The sequence below is a fragment of the Myotis daubentonii genome, chromosome 11 (genome assembly GCF_963259705.1).
Source record: "Myotis daubentonii chromosome 11, mMyoDau2.1, whole genome shotgun sequence".
Classification (NCBI taxonomy): Eukaryota; Metazoa; Chordata; class Mammalia; order Chiroptera; family Vespertilionidae; genus Myotis; species Myotis daubentonii.
Genome location: NC_081850.1, coordinates 67,613,922 through 67,631,075, shown reverse-complemented (window position 1 = coordinate 67,631,075; position 17,154 = coordinate 67,613,922). Strand labels below are relative to the sequence as shown.

Genomic DNA, 17,154 nt, shown 5'->3' with positions numbered 1-17,154 from the left:
CCCTTGGTTTAGTGTGGCCATTCTCAGTTTCACAGGTGTTTATGCTTTATTTACAAGAAGCAGGAAACTACCAGGGGGAGGGAGCAGGAATACTAAAAACACCCGCAGATAAACCACACCTGCAGCCCTCTTACCAAACACTACACACTCACCTCTCTTTCAGTTCACTCTGGGTACTCATGTCCACTCCTACTGATTTTCCTAGAAGCAGAAATAACATGAAGAAAAACATTTTTAAAAGGTGTTCCCTGATGATTTCTTGCTCACACGTTTGCAGAGACACTATTCCATCTGTTGAATCACTCTTTATAGCAACCCCGGGTATTTAAAGTAGGATTACCAAGAACATGGTTCAGACAACGACTCCTCATACTGTTTGGGTTCCAGTTCTAGCAAGACTGTGACAGCACTAAAGCTAAAGGCAGCGGCACAGGTGCAGGTTCTTGGTCCTTCTCTAAAACTCTGATACTAGCAGAATACATGCTCTTTATAGGAAACTAGAGGCCCAGTGCACGAGATTCATGCACTGGGGGGGGGGGCAGTCCTCAGCCCAGCCTGTGCCCTCTTCGCAGTCCAGGAGCCCTCGGGGGATGTCCAACTGATGGCTTAGGCTCGCTCCGCTCCCCACAGGGACCAGGCCTAAGCCATCAGTCGGACACCTTTAGCGCTGCTGTGGAGGCAGGAGAGGCTCCCACCACTGCCGCTGTGCTCATCAGCCTTGAGCCCAGCTTCTGGCTGAGCAGCACTCCCCCTGTGGGAGCGCACTGACCACCAGGGGGCAGCTCCTGCATTGAGCATCTGTTCTGCTGTTTGGTCGATTTGCATATTAGCCTTTTATTATATAGGATAGAATGGGTAACAGAAGCAAGAAAAAGATCACTATCCTTTGGGTACCCACTACGCACATGTCACTGAATCCAGTCTCTTCTATTCTTTGTCCATGCATTTTGGCATGAGGATAGGATACTATGACTGTATTTTTCACTTCATACTTATAAGCATTTCTCTTACTAAATGTGCTTTAGAAACATCCTTTTTAAAGACCACATCAATATACCATTATAGACATGCACATACAACAATTTTGCCAGTCCCATTTTGACATTTAGGTCATCTCCAATTTTTCACTTTTATATATTAAAAAAAATGAAATAAACATCTTTGTGCATGCAGCTTTATCTGCATTTAAATTGTTTCCTAAGGAAAAGCTCTCAGAAGAGGGATTACTAGGGAAAGGAGTATATGATTACCGTTGAAAAAGCCAGTGTCTACAACAGGGGGATGACAAAAGAAAACAAAATGAAACAAAGCATAGCTGGGCAAAAGATCCTCCTCTCTCTCCTGCAGGTCCTCATTTGCTGTTTGAAAGGAGGCACCTGAGCCCAGATTTCAAAGAGACTAACAACTTTATTTGAAAAATACTTCAGAACTCTGGAAACTGCAGACTGAGATGAGCTCTTTGAAGAAACTAACGTGTGGCTAAAGAACAAAACAAACCCTTCCATAGCCGTACTTGAAAAATGAGCCTACAATTAAACTACACCCACACACACCATTTTCAAAACGACTCCTAAAGGAGAGTTCACAACACCACAGCCCCAGGAAAAGATCATTGGAGACTCGCACATTTGCTTTCTGTCTGTGGTTCCCACGAATGAACTCACAAGCTGGCTGGAGGGCTGCCAGGGCTCCCCCTCCACCTGCCATGCCAGCCCCTGGGCTGCAGGTCACAGCCCTATACCCTGTGCTTGAAAGTCACCTCCCACTGCAGGGCTCTGTGGGCACCAGAATAAGACAGGCCTGAGCAACCAGGAGCCGGGCCCTGAGGATGGTTCTTTAATAACCACTGATATTAAATAGGCCTCACAACCATCCTACAGGCCCAGTGTCAGTATCTCCATTTTACAAGTGAAAATCCAGGAGGTCTACTGCTTCCACTCTCTCACTCTGCCCAATGCACACTCTCACCTCCTTTCCGGCAGGTTCCTGTTTAGCAAGGGACACAGAAACATTCCCACACATCTCCACCACACATCCACGTCTCCATCTTCTTGCTTACATCCTGCAATGACATGCTATTTGGGCTCCCGGGAGGGGTTGACTGGCCTCTACCATGGTGGATGCTCCCACGGGCTCCATCTCTCTGTTCTCCACATTCCTCCTCAAAGAGGGAATCTCTATTTGATTGGGTCAGGTTCCAAGACCAAGGCTAGAAGTCCCGACTGCAAGACCACCACGAACGGACAGGGACAACTGCATATCCAAAGAACAACTCAGCGTTCATCTCCCACCTGCACTGGGGCTGCTCACCAACTTTCAGCGGATGATGAGATTTGGGCCCTACAGACCCCGAGGAGGGGCCATCTGCTGCAGCCCAGCCTTCCAACGAGCCAGGTGTTCTACACACACCGGCCCGGCCAGCAGTAACTCCACACTTACCATTGTTCTTTATGGGCACCATTCACTCCTCGGGAAGTTCTCGGGACAGGGGACCCTTGGTCTGGGGCAGATTTTAGGCATTCACAAACTGATCTCAAAACTATCAAAAACCTCTCAATTTCTAACAAAACTTATGACCAAAGAAGGAAGTGGCCTGATGCCACCAGCAGCAATGGGTTCTTCTTCTTCAAATAAGAGATCCTTTGAGGGGCTTATGATGACTCCACAATTGCATTCCACCCAACCCCTATCACAACAGTGTTCTTTAAAACCAAATGACAAATTGCTATAGTGGGATTCACATGGCGATCATTACAGCTGATGCAGTGAATTTCTTGGTGGAAACTGCCTGCATGCAGATCACAGGATACCATCTGTCAGGCTACTCCAAAAGCGGAGGAAGAATGTCACGAGCGCACTACTGCTCCCATCTCTCAGGTACGTCTTATTGCTACCCCCGGAAGCTGTGTGCCAGCGAGGGGACTTCATCTTTCCAAATGAAAGGACATGTAGTTATTGAATCCATATGTGAACAAGCAAGAGAATTATTATGCAGGACAGACGTGTAATTGGTTGACCCATCTCCAGTTTCCTCTCTGCACTGATCCATCCTTGTACACTGCCACCATTTAAACAGCTTCTTTTGAAACAGTACTCCCTAGCTCAAAAGCGACCAATTACGCAGAATTAAGATCAAATATCACAGCCTGGCAACTCCTACCTGACCCAAATGGGATGTGAACTCAAGTTGGTTTGGGTCCAAAGGTTTGGTTCTTTCCATCCCAGCACATGGCCTGCATCATAAGCCCAGATGTGACTGTCAGCTGGGTGCTACAAACAGCCCAGCAGTAAAGAGAAGGAACAAACTGGCTCTACTCGGGGGTAAACAAGGAAAGCTTCCTAGAAGGTAGACAGACTCTCTAGAAGTAGAGAGGCAGTAAAAGCCTTCTAGAAAAGGGACTGGTTTGAAGAGAGTCACAGAAGTGGGGACATGCAAGACCTGACCCACAGAAACATTTGACCAAGACCCCTAATGTGACAGGAGCGTGAGACTCACGAAGCCATGGTGGTCAGGAGGTTAGGGTGTGGAAGCAAATGTCTGAGCTCAAATCCAGACTCTGTCACTTCCCGTGTTACCCTGAGCAAGTAAATCAACCTCTCTGTTCCCCATTCATTAAATGAAGATAAAAAGTACCTCATAGGCTGAGCACAATGCCCAGAATACAGAAGCACTTGACAATGACCAGCCTTCCTCATTGCTTCACCTTTATCATCATCATCATCACCATCATCATCTAGAGCAGTGGTTCTCAACCTTCCTAATGCCGCGACCCTTTAATACAGTTCCTCATGTTGTGGTGACCCCCAACCATAAAATTATTTTCGTTGCTATTTCATAACTAATTTTGCTACTGTTATGAATCGTAATGTAAATATCTGATATGCAGGATGTATTTTCATTGTTACAAATTGAACATAATTAAAGTATAGTGATTAATCACAAAAACAATATGTATTTGTTATGGGGTGGGGCCACATTAGTAACAAAGAAACAGAATTTCCGCAGGATGAGGCCCAGAAATCAGGATTTTAAAAAGATTCTCAGGTGATTCTAATGTGCAGCCAAGGTTGAGAACCACTGATGTAAGGCCTTAAAAGAAATGTATTCGTCCCTGCAGGCCAAGGAGAGCCAAGGGGAAGGATCCAGCAGCTGTCTACTCATGTGGCTAACCCTGGTGCACCTGGCAAGCACGCTCAGGAAAGGGACTATACGTATTTCATCTTCTTTGTACCTTCGCCAGGGCTTACTCAAACATCCCTGAAGACAAACACTGCCATCCCGATTTATGCTACTGGTCTTGGGAGGTACCATGCACAAGGAAATGGTGGGAGACCTGGGACTGCAACACCAGTTCCTGATCTATACTGGGGTCTCAGCCCATTTTTTTTGTTGTTGTTGTTGTGTGTTTTTTTTATTGATTTCAGAGAGAGGAAGGGAAAGGGATGGAGAAATAGAAAATCAATTATGAAAATCATCGATCGGACCTGAGCTTGTCAAGGTAAATAACAGAAAAATAAATCAAGGGGGTGGCTGAACGAGCAAGGGACTGCAGCAGGAGCACACCCCGTACTGGGGATCAAGCCCGCACCCCGGGCATGTGCCCTGACTGAGAATTGAACAGTGACCTCCTAGTTCCGTGGTCGGCAAACCGCGGCTCGTGAGCCACATGCGGCTCTTTGGTATGCAATTGATAAATGAATAAAGGGCAGAGCCACACTCAAGGGGCCAAAGAGCTGCATATGCCTCGTGAGCCGCGATTTGCCGAGCCGCAGTTTGCCGACCACTGTCCTAGTTCATAGGTCAACACTCAACCACTGGGCCACACCAGCCAGGCTCAGCCTGTTTTGAAAATCTAAGTTTTAGACCCTCACCCCAGAAAAGTGCACATACTCACAAAATCTGCAGGGCCCCAGACCTACTCTTGTCAGCTCTCATGACAAGCATTAGGAAACCACACTATCACCCTGCTTCTTGGGTTCTACCAGTCAAATATTAACAAAGAAATAGCAAGGATGTGCACAGTGTTCATTACAATAGCCCCAAACTGAGAGCAACTGAACATCCATCTAATGGGGATGATTAAATAAATGATGGTACATTCATACAAAAGAATGCTCAGTAGCGACCAGAACTTACAATGTAGAGTAATGCTTACCATCTATAATTGAACAAAGGGAGAGATTACAAACAGTCCTACTTCCACAAAAAAAATACAAATATATATAAAAAAGGTCTGAAAATATTAAACGCCAGGGTGTTCATGTTTTGCGGTATAAATGGTGCAATTACAGGAGTATTTGCTTACCTGTTATTCTACAATAAACATGTACTGCTTTGTATTAATAAAAAAAGACTATATTTAAATTTTTTAAGAACTCACGCTATGCCACTGCCTCAAATATAAAACTAGTCTGTGGTAAGCTCATTTCATAATTCAGGAGCCAGACCTTTGATAGCATCTAGGAAGGACCCACCTCTGTTCTATTTTATTCTCCAAGGAAAAGAGTTGCAATGAGGTTCCCGAGACCTTTGTGCCTTTTGGAGAAGAAAATGAAGTTCTATGTTTGTGTCGTCTGCCAAGACTGAAATACTCCTGCTTTGCAGGAACAGAGAGTGGGATCTCCCTGGGCTTGTCAAGGTAAATAACTAAAAAATAAATCAAGGCGGTGGCTGAACGAGCAAGGAAGGGCAGCTGGTGCCAGGCACTCTCAGCCCCACCTCCTGGGCCCAGGTGGAGGGCTTGCAGGGGCAGATGGGAAGCACTGGGGCCCTGGAAGGTGCAGCTCCATCTTGAAGACCCGTTATTCCCCAATAATAAAATGAAAACTAGCTTATTTGGAAACCCTTCACCAGAAGAAAGCAGATTCCATAAAGCTGGGAAGCCAAGTGCCCCCACGCCCTGGCGGCCCTCAGGGCCCCGCAGATCTGGGCCTAGAGGATCAATCTGCCACCAGCCTTGCTGCTGGGCTCTTCAAAAAATCAAGGAAAAACATTCTCGGGGCTCAGAGGCCAAGCTACCCCATGTTCTATCTTGGAATTAAACTGAACATATGTAGACCTTCCTGAACCATCTGTACCATAGGTATGAAGAGAGAAGAACTGGGGTCAAATCCCAGTTCTATGACTTTGAGCAACTGACTTTCCTTTGTGAGGGCCAAGCTCCTCCGTCCACCAGGCTGTTCTGGAGACTCGGCCCCTAACTCACAAGCGCAGGTCCTCGTGAGCACGCAGGACCTACAAGCCTCACGCCGTTTAATTTAACCCTCACAGCTCACACAGGAAAGCCCCTGATGTGAGCAGAGAATGGACTGCCCGGACTTACATTTCAAAAAGATTGCTGACTACTGTGTGGAAATGGACAGGAGTGGGACCAGGGTGGGAGTGCGGGCCCAGGGAGAACAGGACTGCCATGACCCACGGGAGGTGGCAACGGCAATCTGGAGCTGTGGCAGCAGCAAGGGCATGACCATTGGCCCGACTCTGAATCCAGGCTGAAGGGAGAGCTTCCGAGGGGCAGCCCGTGGGGTGGGTGCAGAACTGATTCACTGATTTCATCTCAGAAACCAAAACTGCTGTGGGTTTGAGTGAAATGCAGTCTGAAACGAATCACTGGGTTCAGCAAGTGCAAGTTTTTAGTGACTCTGGCAAATGCCATCCAGACGGAAAGCTTGGCATGTCTGAAAGCCCCGATCAAAAGGGTTTAAGAGAGGAAGGGAGACTGCAAAGTAATACTAATGGACATAAAGAAAAGGGACAAAAATAATGACTTCATAGAAGCAATTTAAAAGAATGAAAGTTTTAACTCTGGAACCACATTAATGTTATTCACATTCAAAAAATGAAACTAAGTTTAATCCGTAAGGACAGGGGAACCCTAAAATTGAATACAAACAGAAAGAAAACAAAAATCTGACTGTATTTCAAATGAATAACATAACAAGACTGTATGAAACCAAATAACTAAATTTAATACCTGACTAAATACCCTTAGCCTGAAAACAAGAATAACTATAAACAAATCCTGAACTCTTTTAGGTTTGTATTTCACCAGGGTATGGGCGAAGCGATTCTGGAACTCTGAGTGTATTATAGAATTACGCAAATAAGCAGATATGTTGATATTGTGAGAGCCAGGAGAAGGGAAACACAAATATAGAAGCAAGAAAGGCAAAAAATAACACAGACTGGATCTGAATAGAAATTGGAAGTACCATTGTAATTTTTTTAATATATTATACTAGAGCCCAGTGCACAAATTCGTGCACAGGTGGGGTCTGGCGACCAGCCCCAATCTGGGCTTATTGGGCCAGGCCGGCCAGGTGGAGGGGCTGTGGGCGGTTTGGCTGGCCAGCCCCACCCCCTGGTCAAACTCCTGGTTGAACTCCCAGTCAAGGGGACAATTTGCATATTAGACTTTTATTATATAGGATACTTTTAAACATACATACTTTTTATACATCTATAGATATATTGTGTGTATCAGTGTATATATATGTATGTGAACATATATCTTTGTTCTCTTGCTAAAGGACCTAGAAACAATTACACACCAGTAGCAATAAACACAGCCAGCACCAACTCTTGGTTTTTAAATGGCATTGCCTTTTAAAATGAACCAGGGCTACTTAGAGAAATGGCTGATTCAGGGGAAAGACAGAATAAAATGAGCTTGGAGCCCTGGCCAATGTGGTTCAATTCCTGGTCAGGGTACATTACCTAGATTGCAGGTTCAGTCCCCAGTGGGACTGGCTATGGGAGGTCACTGATCCATGTTTCTCTTATACATCCATGTTTCTCTTTCTCTTTCTCTCCCCCTTTCCCTTTCTCTAAAATCAGTAAGAACATATCCTCCAGTGAGAAAAAAAAGAAAAGAAAAGAAAGAAAACAAAAGCCAGCCTGGAACATCTTTTGGGCTAGGAAGTGCCCCCCAAAAGGATGGAGATATGTCAAAAGGAACTGCCAGCTGCTGATTCTGGAACAATTTGAGCATTAATATGAATGATAGAATGGATAATACATAATCCACTGAATAAAAGAAGAATCTACAAGTCAACACTGATAATAAACAAACAATAACTATATAAATAAAAGGAGATAAAGGGAGAATTCATCCTTTTAACAGATGCCACCTAATAATAAATGAAGGAATGATGGCATTAGAAAAAATGACCATGATAGCATCATCACAGTGATAAATGACTAAGGCAAGAATCCTCAATGGATGGTAAATCCCATGGATAAAAGTCTGAAGAGGAATAAAATACTTCAGAGTTGCAAAGTATCCCTCATTAGTTACTTTTAAATTACACAGAGAAATACTGTAAACTACAGTGAAGAAATCTGACAGCCATTACCTTACTAGGAATTAAAGTTACCACCACCAAAAACGGGACAAACTGATATCACGGGCCTCCTTAACATGACACCATGAGAACACAGTCATTTATGCAGTACTCCTGCCAAAGTCATGTAATGCATCTAATCTAATCATGAGGAAACAACCGATAATCCCAAATTGAGCAAGCGGCCAAACTCCTGGAATATATCATGAAAGACAAAAGGCGAACTACTCCAGACTAGTGGACACCAACGAGCTGGGACACCTAGATGTAGTGTGGGGGCTGGATCCTGGATCAAGATCGGGAATAAAACGCTCATAAAAGACATATTTTTACTATGGTATGATTCCATTTACATGAAGTTCAAGAATAGACAAGACTAATCTACGGAAAGTCCAGAACAGTAGTTGCCTGTGGGATCATAAAAGACATTATTGAATCAATTACTGAAATTTGACTATAAACTATATATTAGAAAATACTTTTTCCTGATTTGATCATTGTGGTCTTGGTCTGAAGTATCTAGGAAGACTGATGACACATGATATCATCAATCTACTCTCATAGGGTTAGGAAAAAAATAAGGTGTATATGTGTCTGTATATATCCTATCCTATATAATAAAACCCTAATATGCAAATCAACCAAACAGCAAAACGACTGGTCGCTATGATGTGCACTGACCACCAGGGGGCAGATGCTCAATGTAGGACCTGCCTCCTGGTGGTCAGTACACTCCCACAGGGGGAGCACTACTCAGCCAGAAGCCTCACAGCTGAGCCTCTCCCACCTCCGCTGCAAGCGGGCGGTAAGGAGCGAGAGGTCCCGGACTGCAAGAGCCCCAGATAGCAAGAGGGATGTCTGACTGCACCCTGAGGGATCGGGCCTAAGCCGGCAGGTGGACATCCCCTGAGGGATCCCAGACTGCAAGAGGGCACAGGATGGGCTGAGAGACCCCCCCTCCTCCCCAGTGCATGAATGTCGTGCACCAGGTCTCTAATATGTATGTATGCGTGTGTGTGTATATATATATATATATATATATATACACACACACACACACACACACACACACACACACACACACATATACACTGAGTGGCCAGATTATTATGACCACCTGATGTTTGTAGGCAAATTAGCTATAATTAGGCACTGAAGTTGCTAGAGGGTCAGGCCATTATAAATAGGGAAGCAGGTTGTTTACCATGACAGTAGAAGTAATTTTTTTCTGAAGATATGGGTAAACAACGCAATTTAACAGCCTTTGAACGTGGGAGATATATATATATACTAGAGGAGCGATGCACAATATTCGTGCAAGAGTAGGCCTTCCTTCCCCCGGGCTGCTGGCACCAGCTTCCCTCTGGCACCCTGGACCCGGGCTTCCCTCGCAGCCCTGGCTTCGTCTGGAAGGTTGTTCAGAAGGACATCTGGTCTAATTAGCATATTATGCTTTAAATATATACATACACACACACACACACACACACACACACACACATATATACACTGAGTGGCCAGATTATTATGACCACCTGACATTGTAGGCAAGTTAGCCGTACACTGCAGCATATGGCATATGGAAGCCGAAGGCCTATTCGAACACCTTTGCTGTCTGCAGTTACCAAGATAAAATGTCTCCAATTCGCACAGGAACACAAGGATTGGACAGTTGAACATTGGAAAAAAGTCATGTGGTCCGATGAATCACGTTTCCAGTTGCATCATGCAGATGGCAGAGTGAGAATTTGGTGGAAAACAGCATGTAAGCATGCACCCCACATGTATGAGTATGAGTACAACCCTTCAAGCTGGCGGGGGCAGTGTTATGGTTTGGAGCATGTTTTCCTGGCATGATATGGGCCCTTTAATTCGTGTGGAACAACGCCTGAATAGCACAACATACCTAAGTATTGTTGCTGATCAAGTTCATCCTATCATGTTGATGGCGTATCCCAATGGAGATGGCTTCTTCCAACAAGACAATGCATCATGCCACGGTGCTCGTATTGTGCAGGAGTGGTTTCAAGAACATGAGGGAGAGTTTACCTTGCTTAGGTGGCCCCCACAATCACCAGATCTCAATCCAATTGAGCATTTGTGGGCCGAAGTTGAAAGAGCCATCAGGCAGCTGGTTCCACAACCATCAAATCTCACAGAACTGGACAGTGCTATTCATCAGGCATGGTGTCAGATTCCTCGCATCACCTTTCAACATCTCATAGAGTCAATGCCAAGAAGAATCGCCGCAGTACTGAAGGCAAAAGGTGGCCCAACAAAGTACTGATGGGGTGGTCATAATAATCTGGCCACTCAGTGTGTGTGTGTGTGTGTGTGTGTGTGTGTGTGTGTGTGTGTGTGTATCCACATTCAAAGGCTGTTAAATCGCGTTGCTTACCCATATCTTCAGAAAAAATCACTTCGACTGTCATGGTAAACAACCTGCTTCCCTATTTATAATGGTCTGGCCCTCTAGCAACTTCAGCGTGAAATTATAGCTAATTTGCCTACAAATGTCTGGTCATAATAATCTGGCCACTCAGTGTGCGTGTGTGTGTGTGTGTGTGTGTGTGTGTGTGTGTGTGTGTGTGTAGAGAGAGAGAATGATAAAGCAATGTGGCAAAATTCCAACCACTGACAAGGCTGCATGAATGTTATACGGAAGTTCTTTGTTGTAGTCTCAGAAAATTGCAAATTATTTTTTAAAAACATTTTACAATAGTAATATTTATTAAACTAGTAATATTTATTAAAGTACCTAGCATATGGCAAATGGTTAGCAAAGGTTTTCTTTCATCCCTCTTCTGACCACCTCTGGCCTTTAAATATATAGAAATATATAATCTTTATTGTTGAAAGTATTACACATGTCCCCTTTTTCCCCTCCATTGACCTCTTCTAGCGCCCTCCCGCCCCCTTCCCCTCACTCCCAGGCCTTCACAGCCCTATTGTCTATGTCCATGGATTATGCATATATGCATACAAGTTCTTTGGTTGATCTCTTCCTACCCATCCAATTGAATGTATTTTTTAACCAATAAAAGTTCAGCCCTAGCCGGTTTGGATCAGTGGATAGAGCATCGGGGCCTGTGGACTGAAAGGTCCGGGTTCGATTCCAGTCAAGGATACATGCCCGGGTTGCGGGCTCGATCCCCAGTAGGAGGTGTGCAGGAGGCAGCCGATCAATGATTCTCTCTCATCACTGATGTTTCTATCTCTCTCTCCCTCTCCCTTCTTCTCTGAAATCAATAAAAATACATTAAAAAAAAAACAGTTTGGGGTTTTTTGGTTTATTTGTTGTTGCCAATATTTAAAACTCATGTGTTTTTTTACCAAAACAACAACAACAAAACACCCCAATTTCCGTCTTCTCTTATGGATGAACCAACCACCATGTGGCAGGTGCTGAGGGGCAGCACCTCCCCCTGGCTTCACTTGTGTGCCCCACCAGCCAGCCCAAGGCAGGGCCCAGGTTGGAACAGTGGAACAGTCACCAGGAGAAAGAAGCAGTCAGTGTGGTCCTATTGTCACCTCATCAGAGCATAGGGTGGAAGGTATGTGGGACCAAGGAGTCAGTTCCTCCTGGGCCCTCTAAGAAGTCCCGGGTCAATTACTGATGTGCCTTAAGACTCGAGTGCCTCGCCCCACTTACCGTTGAGAAACAGCTTTTCCAATTTCTCGAGCAGCGCGGCACATTGATTCAGCTGCTCCTGGAAGCCCTCAGCCACGCAGTAGTCCACATCGCTGGCCTGCAGCAGCTCCTCAAATGCCTTAATCATGGTGCTCATGTGTTGACGATAAATGACACAGATGTCATGGCTATCCTTGATCTGCTGCCGCTGAAGGGAGAGCTCCCTGGCTTGGGACTGAACTAATGAATTGTATCTGATAAAAGGGGGGAAAGAAAATGCGTGTGCCATTTTAGAATTGAATTTTTGTGACCTTAACACTAATTGGAAAAATGACAGAGCACAATTTTTAAAAGCCTGAAGCTGTACACGTATATATACTTTTAGAAAAATTGAAACTGTACAAGGTCACTCCTTCAATTTCAAAACAGCTAACAAATGCTGGAACAAAGGTTCTTCTGCAATATTTTTAACCTTATGAAGCCCCCAATTAAAGTAAGATTGGCAAGGACTCAAGAGAACAATCAGATCCATACACTCTTCAAAAATCCTATTCCGAGTTGTAGAAACAAGTGCCCAGGGGACAGGGAACCCACCACAAATCCCATGAAGAACAAAACAGAAACTATAGGCAGGAAAACAAAGACAGGACTCTCTCAGCTCAACCAAAAGGTCAAGGAATAGTCAGGATCCTAACTATCATTCATGGAGGGTCTATGACGTGTTTGTTAGTCACTGTAGTAAGTGTTTTTTATAAGTTACCTGATCCTCCCAATCTTCCAACAAATGTATGAACCTCCCCTTTTACAGAAGAGGGAACTGACTCTCAGAGACACAAAGTTAGTTAAATGGTGAAGATTTCGGACTCAAACACAGCTCTGCCTTCAGAGCCCACGCCCTATTATGCCACTGTACTGGGCTTCCTAGTAAGACTCAGGAATTGGGAGGCACTGAGGAAACCATGGCTCACAGAAACTGTGGCCACAGTAACCTGGCTCCAGAGAAGCTGGCAGACACTAAGCCCTCAGGTCAACATGTTCCTCCTCCCAAAAATGACGACAGTGTGTGGGACTGGTGACCACCTGCCCCCAGTTTGCACATACAATCATGTGACTGCAGTACTGCGGGTGGGGGCCAGTTGAATGGATGAGAAAGAACACAAGTATTAGAGTGGTCACTGTGGGCTGGACAACCTCTATGAGGCTCAATTTCCTCATCTATGAAAACATATTTAATAACAACTCCTCCTCAGGTGATTTTGAGGGTTAAATAAGAAAAGTGCCCACTGGAAGGTCTGACACAACGGCCTTTCAATAAATACAAGCTTCCTTCAATCTCAATGTTTGGAAGTCTTGAAAAATTCACTCTGGCTCCTGACAAGTCAGAACTATGTGTTTGACTCAAATTAGTGACGAATGAAGGTCAACTTTACAAATGATCCCATTTTTGCCAGATCTCCTGAAGCAAAGCTATATGTATCTATGCTCATAAAATATATCTTCATGACCTAAGAATTCTTCTCTTTTAACACTGGCTTGTTTCTTAAAGATGAACTTAAATGGTAAAGATATGGAAAATATTTATATTCTTCCCACCTGCCTAGGACATCTTTCAGTTCTGCAACACAGTAAGTAAAAGCCAGTAATAGTGTCCAGAAGTGAACACTGCCATTCAGCAAACATACTACTAATCACAAGTGACTGGTATAAAATGTTTACTGAGGCCCTAATCAGAGGAAGGCAAAATCTGCCCTGATAATTGCAGAGGATACAAGACTTGCATGTATGCAGGCACTATTCTCCGTGGCCTCACATTTCCCTTCTGGGCAGGGCCTAGATGCCTTCACCCCCAGCACCAAGCCTTCCACAGTACACACCCTACTCATGGTCCCTTTCAGCTCATTGGCTTCAACCTAGTGGCAACATAAGGAAACTGCAGGATTCAACAGTGGGATGTACCTTGAGGGCGAGAGATCTCTGAACTTATTCTGCAGGTCATGCACATCACTGAAAAGTTCCATGTTCGAACTGTGCTCCTTCTGCAGCTCACATTCCTGGTCTACCAGCTCTTGCTCAAGGCTCTCCAGCATCCTGTCATCAGCCATCTCTGGGTCCGGTGGATGGAGGATTTGCATGTGTTTCACATAACGTACTTGGTGCAAACTTGAAAAGGTCATTTCTTCTTCATCAGTATGACCCTTGGCCTTGTTGGAGCCATCCTGAGCCCCTTCTGTCCCACACAAAACTGTGATAATGGCCTCACTGCACTGGGAATGCTTCTGAAGCTGAAATATGAAATTCCGGTAGCCCTCAAGCTCAGTTTCCAAGTCATAGATTTTCTGTTTCAAGTTTTCTGTATCATTTGAGGTATCAATGTTCTTACACTGATGGGTTCCAATCACACTGATTTCAGTGGAAAGCTGACTCTTGGAATTCAGGTAAGTAGCTACTGAAGTTGGGCTCTGAAAATCTTCAGAAGGATTCTCTTTGCATGTTGGCAAGATGGCAAGGTTATTGGGTTGGTCAATTTCAGGGTCTGAAAATCAAGCACATTTATGTCAATGGGTCTCCTGTGCTGAAATCCATCCCCTCTGTCCTTCCTCGCAGCACTGCTAAGCTGAGACCACTGCAAGGGCCTTCTAATAAGCCCCCTGACTGCAGTCTTCCCTCTTACCTCTCAATCCAACTTCTTCCTCAGAGCAACTGTTCTAAAAAGTGAATTTAACCATGGGAACCACCCTCCTGCCAACAAATACTGAGACGAACACCAAGATACAACACAGAAATAAAAACACTGGGGAGGCAAAATGCAATTTATGAGATAATATTAATCTATTGAGCTGCCATAACAGGACATAAAAAGCATAAATACACTGCAGCTTGTCTGAAATGGTTTAAGTCCGGGCTCTCAAATAACTATGAGTGAGAAAATGATTTCCATAGACTCATGCCCACCCTTCCCAACAGAGAGGCCCCAGGATCTTCTGGAAAACTCTGGAAGGAAGTAGCACATGGTTGAGGCACCCTGGGGTCTCAGAAAGAAATAAAAACATTGGTAAGTGCAAATGGCAAGCCCTGGACAAAGTGCCAGGCCTATGTTTGGCTGAGTCAGCTTTGCCATAAAATCTTTCCTCTCTGAAGTGCACCCTCCTCCTGAACCACGACCCATGTTAATTTAATTATCTGCGTCCATCCCATGAGACCTGGAGTTCTCAGAAGGCAGAGACGGTCTCTCATTCCTCTCTCTCCTTACCCACTGCAGGAGGCCAGGACACAGCAAATGCTCAGGGACATCCACTGAACCAGTGAATAGATGCCTGCATGGGTAGATGGATGGATTAAGAGAAGGGAAGGAAGGAGGAAGGGAGGGAGAGAAGAGTAATCCTGCCAAAGGCCAACTTATCTTGAAACCGCAACTATGGTAAATCCAAGATGGAACCTAAAATTATATGGAAAATACCTCTGGCTACAGAGCATTCTAAAAATCCACAGATGAAGCCAGAAAAAAAGTCCAGGTTCAAGTCATCACATCTGGGGCACCGCAGGCAATCCCAAGTGAGGGGAGCAGTGGCCTCGCAAGACCTGTGAGCACCACAAGTCCCTGTATCCAGACTCAGAATAAAGTGAAAACAATAGATTCATTTTCCTTATTGTGTTCCCTCAATTGTGTATTTGTCAAGAGTCAAGATTAATCACTGCAATTCATGAAATTTATACTCGAACTTATTGCAATTCTAAACAACAAGGCTGACATTTCCAGCAGTTCAATCGGGTCGTTCATCTAGCTTGCGGAGAAGACATTTTTCTAGGTGCTTACCTTTCTGTAGCGTTTTGTCTGGCACTGGGCTCCCCTCCATCATTGCTTCAGCCAGAATTAACTTTTGGTGAAGTTGCTTGTTGCGAATTTTAAACTCCTTCAGCTCCCCCTGCAGTTCCAAGATCTGAGCCTGCAGCTGGGCCACCACCTCCTGCGTGGCTGGGAGCCGATACACACTTCCTAGCGACTGGGATGGTTTTATCAGGATGGGCAAACGGGACTTCTTAGCATCCTGAAAACATACACAGAGACACAGTGAATATACTTCCTGTGGTCGCATAATCAACAGTCTCATGGCCAATCTTATAAACCTGAATTCAAACCGCTATCCAGACTTCTGGTTCCTATACTGGCATCTCTGTTTTCCTCCCAGTCTGAAGAGCTTTTATCTTGGCAAGTCCCTCCTCTGACCAGCAAGTGCCAAGCTTTTCCTGCTCGACACCCCCTTGGCCCTGACCCACTGACCCTCTCTAGACATTCCAGATGTTCAATATATGGCAGTCCTTTTGCAACACAATCTTCTGAGAAACATTTTCTTCCTCTGGCCTGTTTCCTCACTTCCACCCATTCCTCAATCTAGGCCAATCTGCCTCCCACCCCTGCTAGTTCACTAGCACCACCTCTTACTACAGTTTTCAGTGGCTACTGAGTCACTAATCCAACAAATATTTCCCAGGCTCAAAGCTCGGGACCTGCCTATCCTAGACATCTTCATTTTCAATGGCTCACGGACACTCCAAAGTCAACGGAGAACTCAACTCTTCAATACCATCATCCCATGTCCCCAAAGCTACACCACTGAGAAAGTCTCTGTCCTGGTGAATCACACCAACTCCACTTACAGCACAACCCAAACCTGGGCGTCCTTTTTAAACTTCCCTTTACATTCATCACACACTTTCATCACTCACCAGGTTCCATTAATTCCACCTCCCACGTTGTCTCTGAATTCTTTCCACTCCCTTCATCCTCCACTACCACCATTCAACTCCAGGACACCCTCACAAGGCCACTGCCACAGCCTTCTGAGTGGTCCTCCCAACACTCACTCCTGCCCTTTCTAATCCACTCTCCATGCTGCAACAGACAAGGCAAACTACCATCCCTCTCCTCTGCTTAAACTATTTTACTGCTTCCCAGTTCCCTTATGATAAAGGTCAAAGTCCTGACCACAGCTCACACTGAGCATGACCTGCAGCCTGAGTTCCTCCCTTTCTCTCACTTCCTCACTGCCAAATACTCACCCTCTAACAGTTCTTCAACATCATAGGCTCTTTCCACTCAGAGCTTGGTGTACGCTGTCTCCTCTGCCTAGAACTCATTCTTGCCCATCCCCACGTCACCCACTAATCCCAATACGTTCATT

General features: G+C 45.0%; 1 protein-coding gene across 10 annotated transcripts in view; it reads right to left on the bottom strand.

Moving 5' to 3' along the window:
* CDK5RAP2 (CDK5 regulatory subunit associated protein 2) overlaps positions 1 to 17,154 on the bottom strand; it is a 155,381-nt gene that overhangs the window by 29,486 nt on the left and 108,741 nt on the right. For all 10 annotated transcript variants that reach the window (XM_059657826.1, XM_059657825.1, XM_059657820.1 and 7 more), the window contains 4 exons: positions 15,789 to 16,020; positions 13,931 to 14,507; positions 11,996 to 12,228; positions 153 to 201 (listed from right to left, as the gene is read on the bottom strand). In XM_059657826.1, the coding sequence (XP_059513809.1) occupies positions 153 to 201; positions 11,996 to 12,228; positions 13,931 to 14,507; positions 15,789 to 16,020 (1,091 nt within the window). The remainder of the gene's footprint in view (positions 1 to 152; positions 202 to 11,995; positions 12,229 to 13,930; positions 14,508 to 15,788; positions 16,021 to 17,154) is intronic.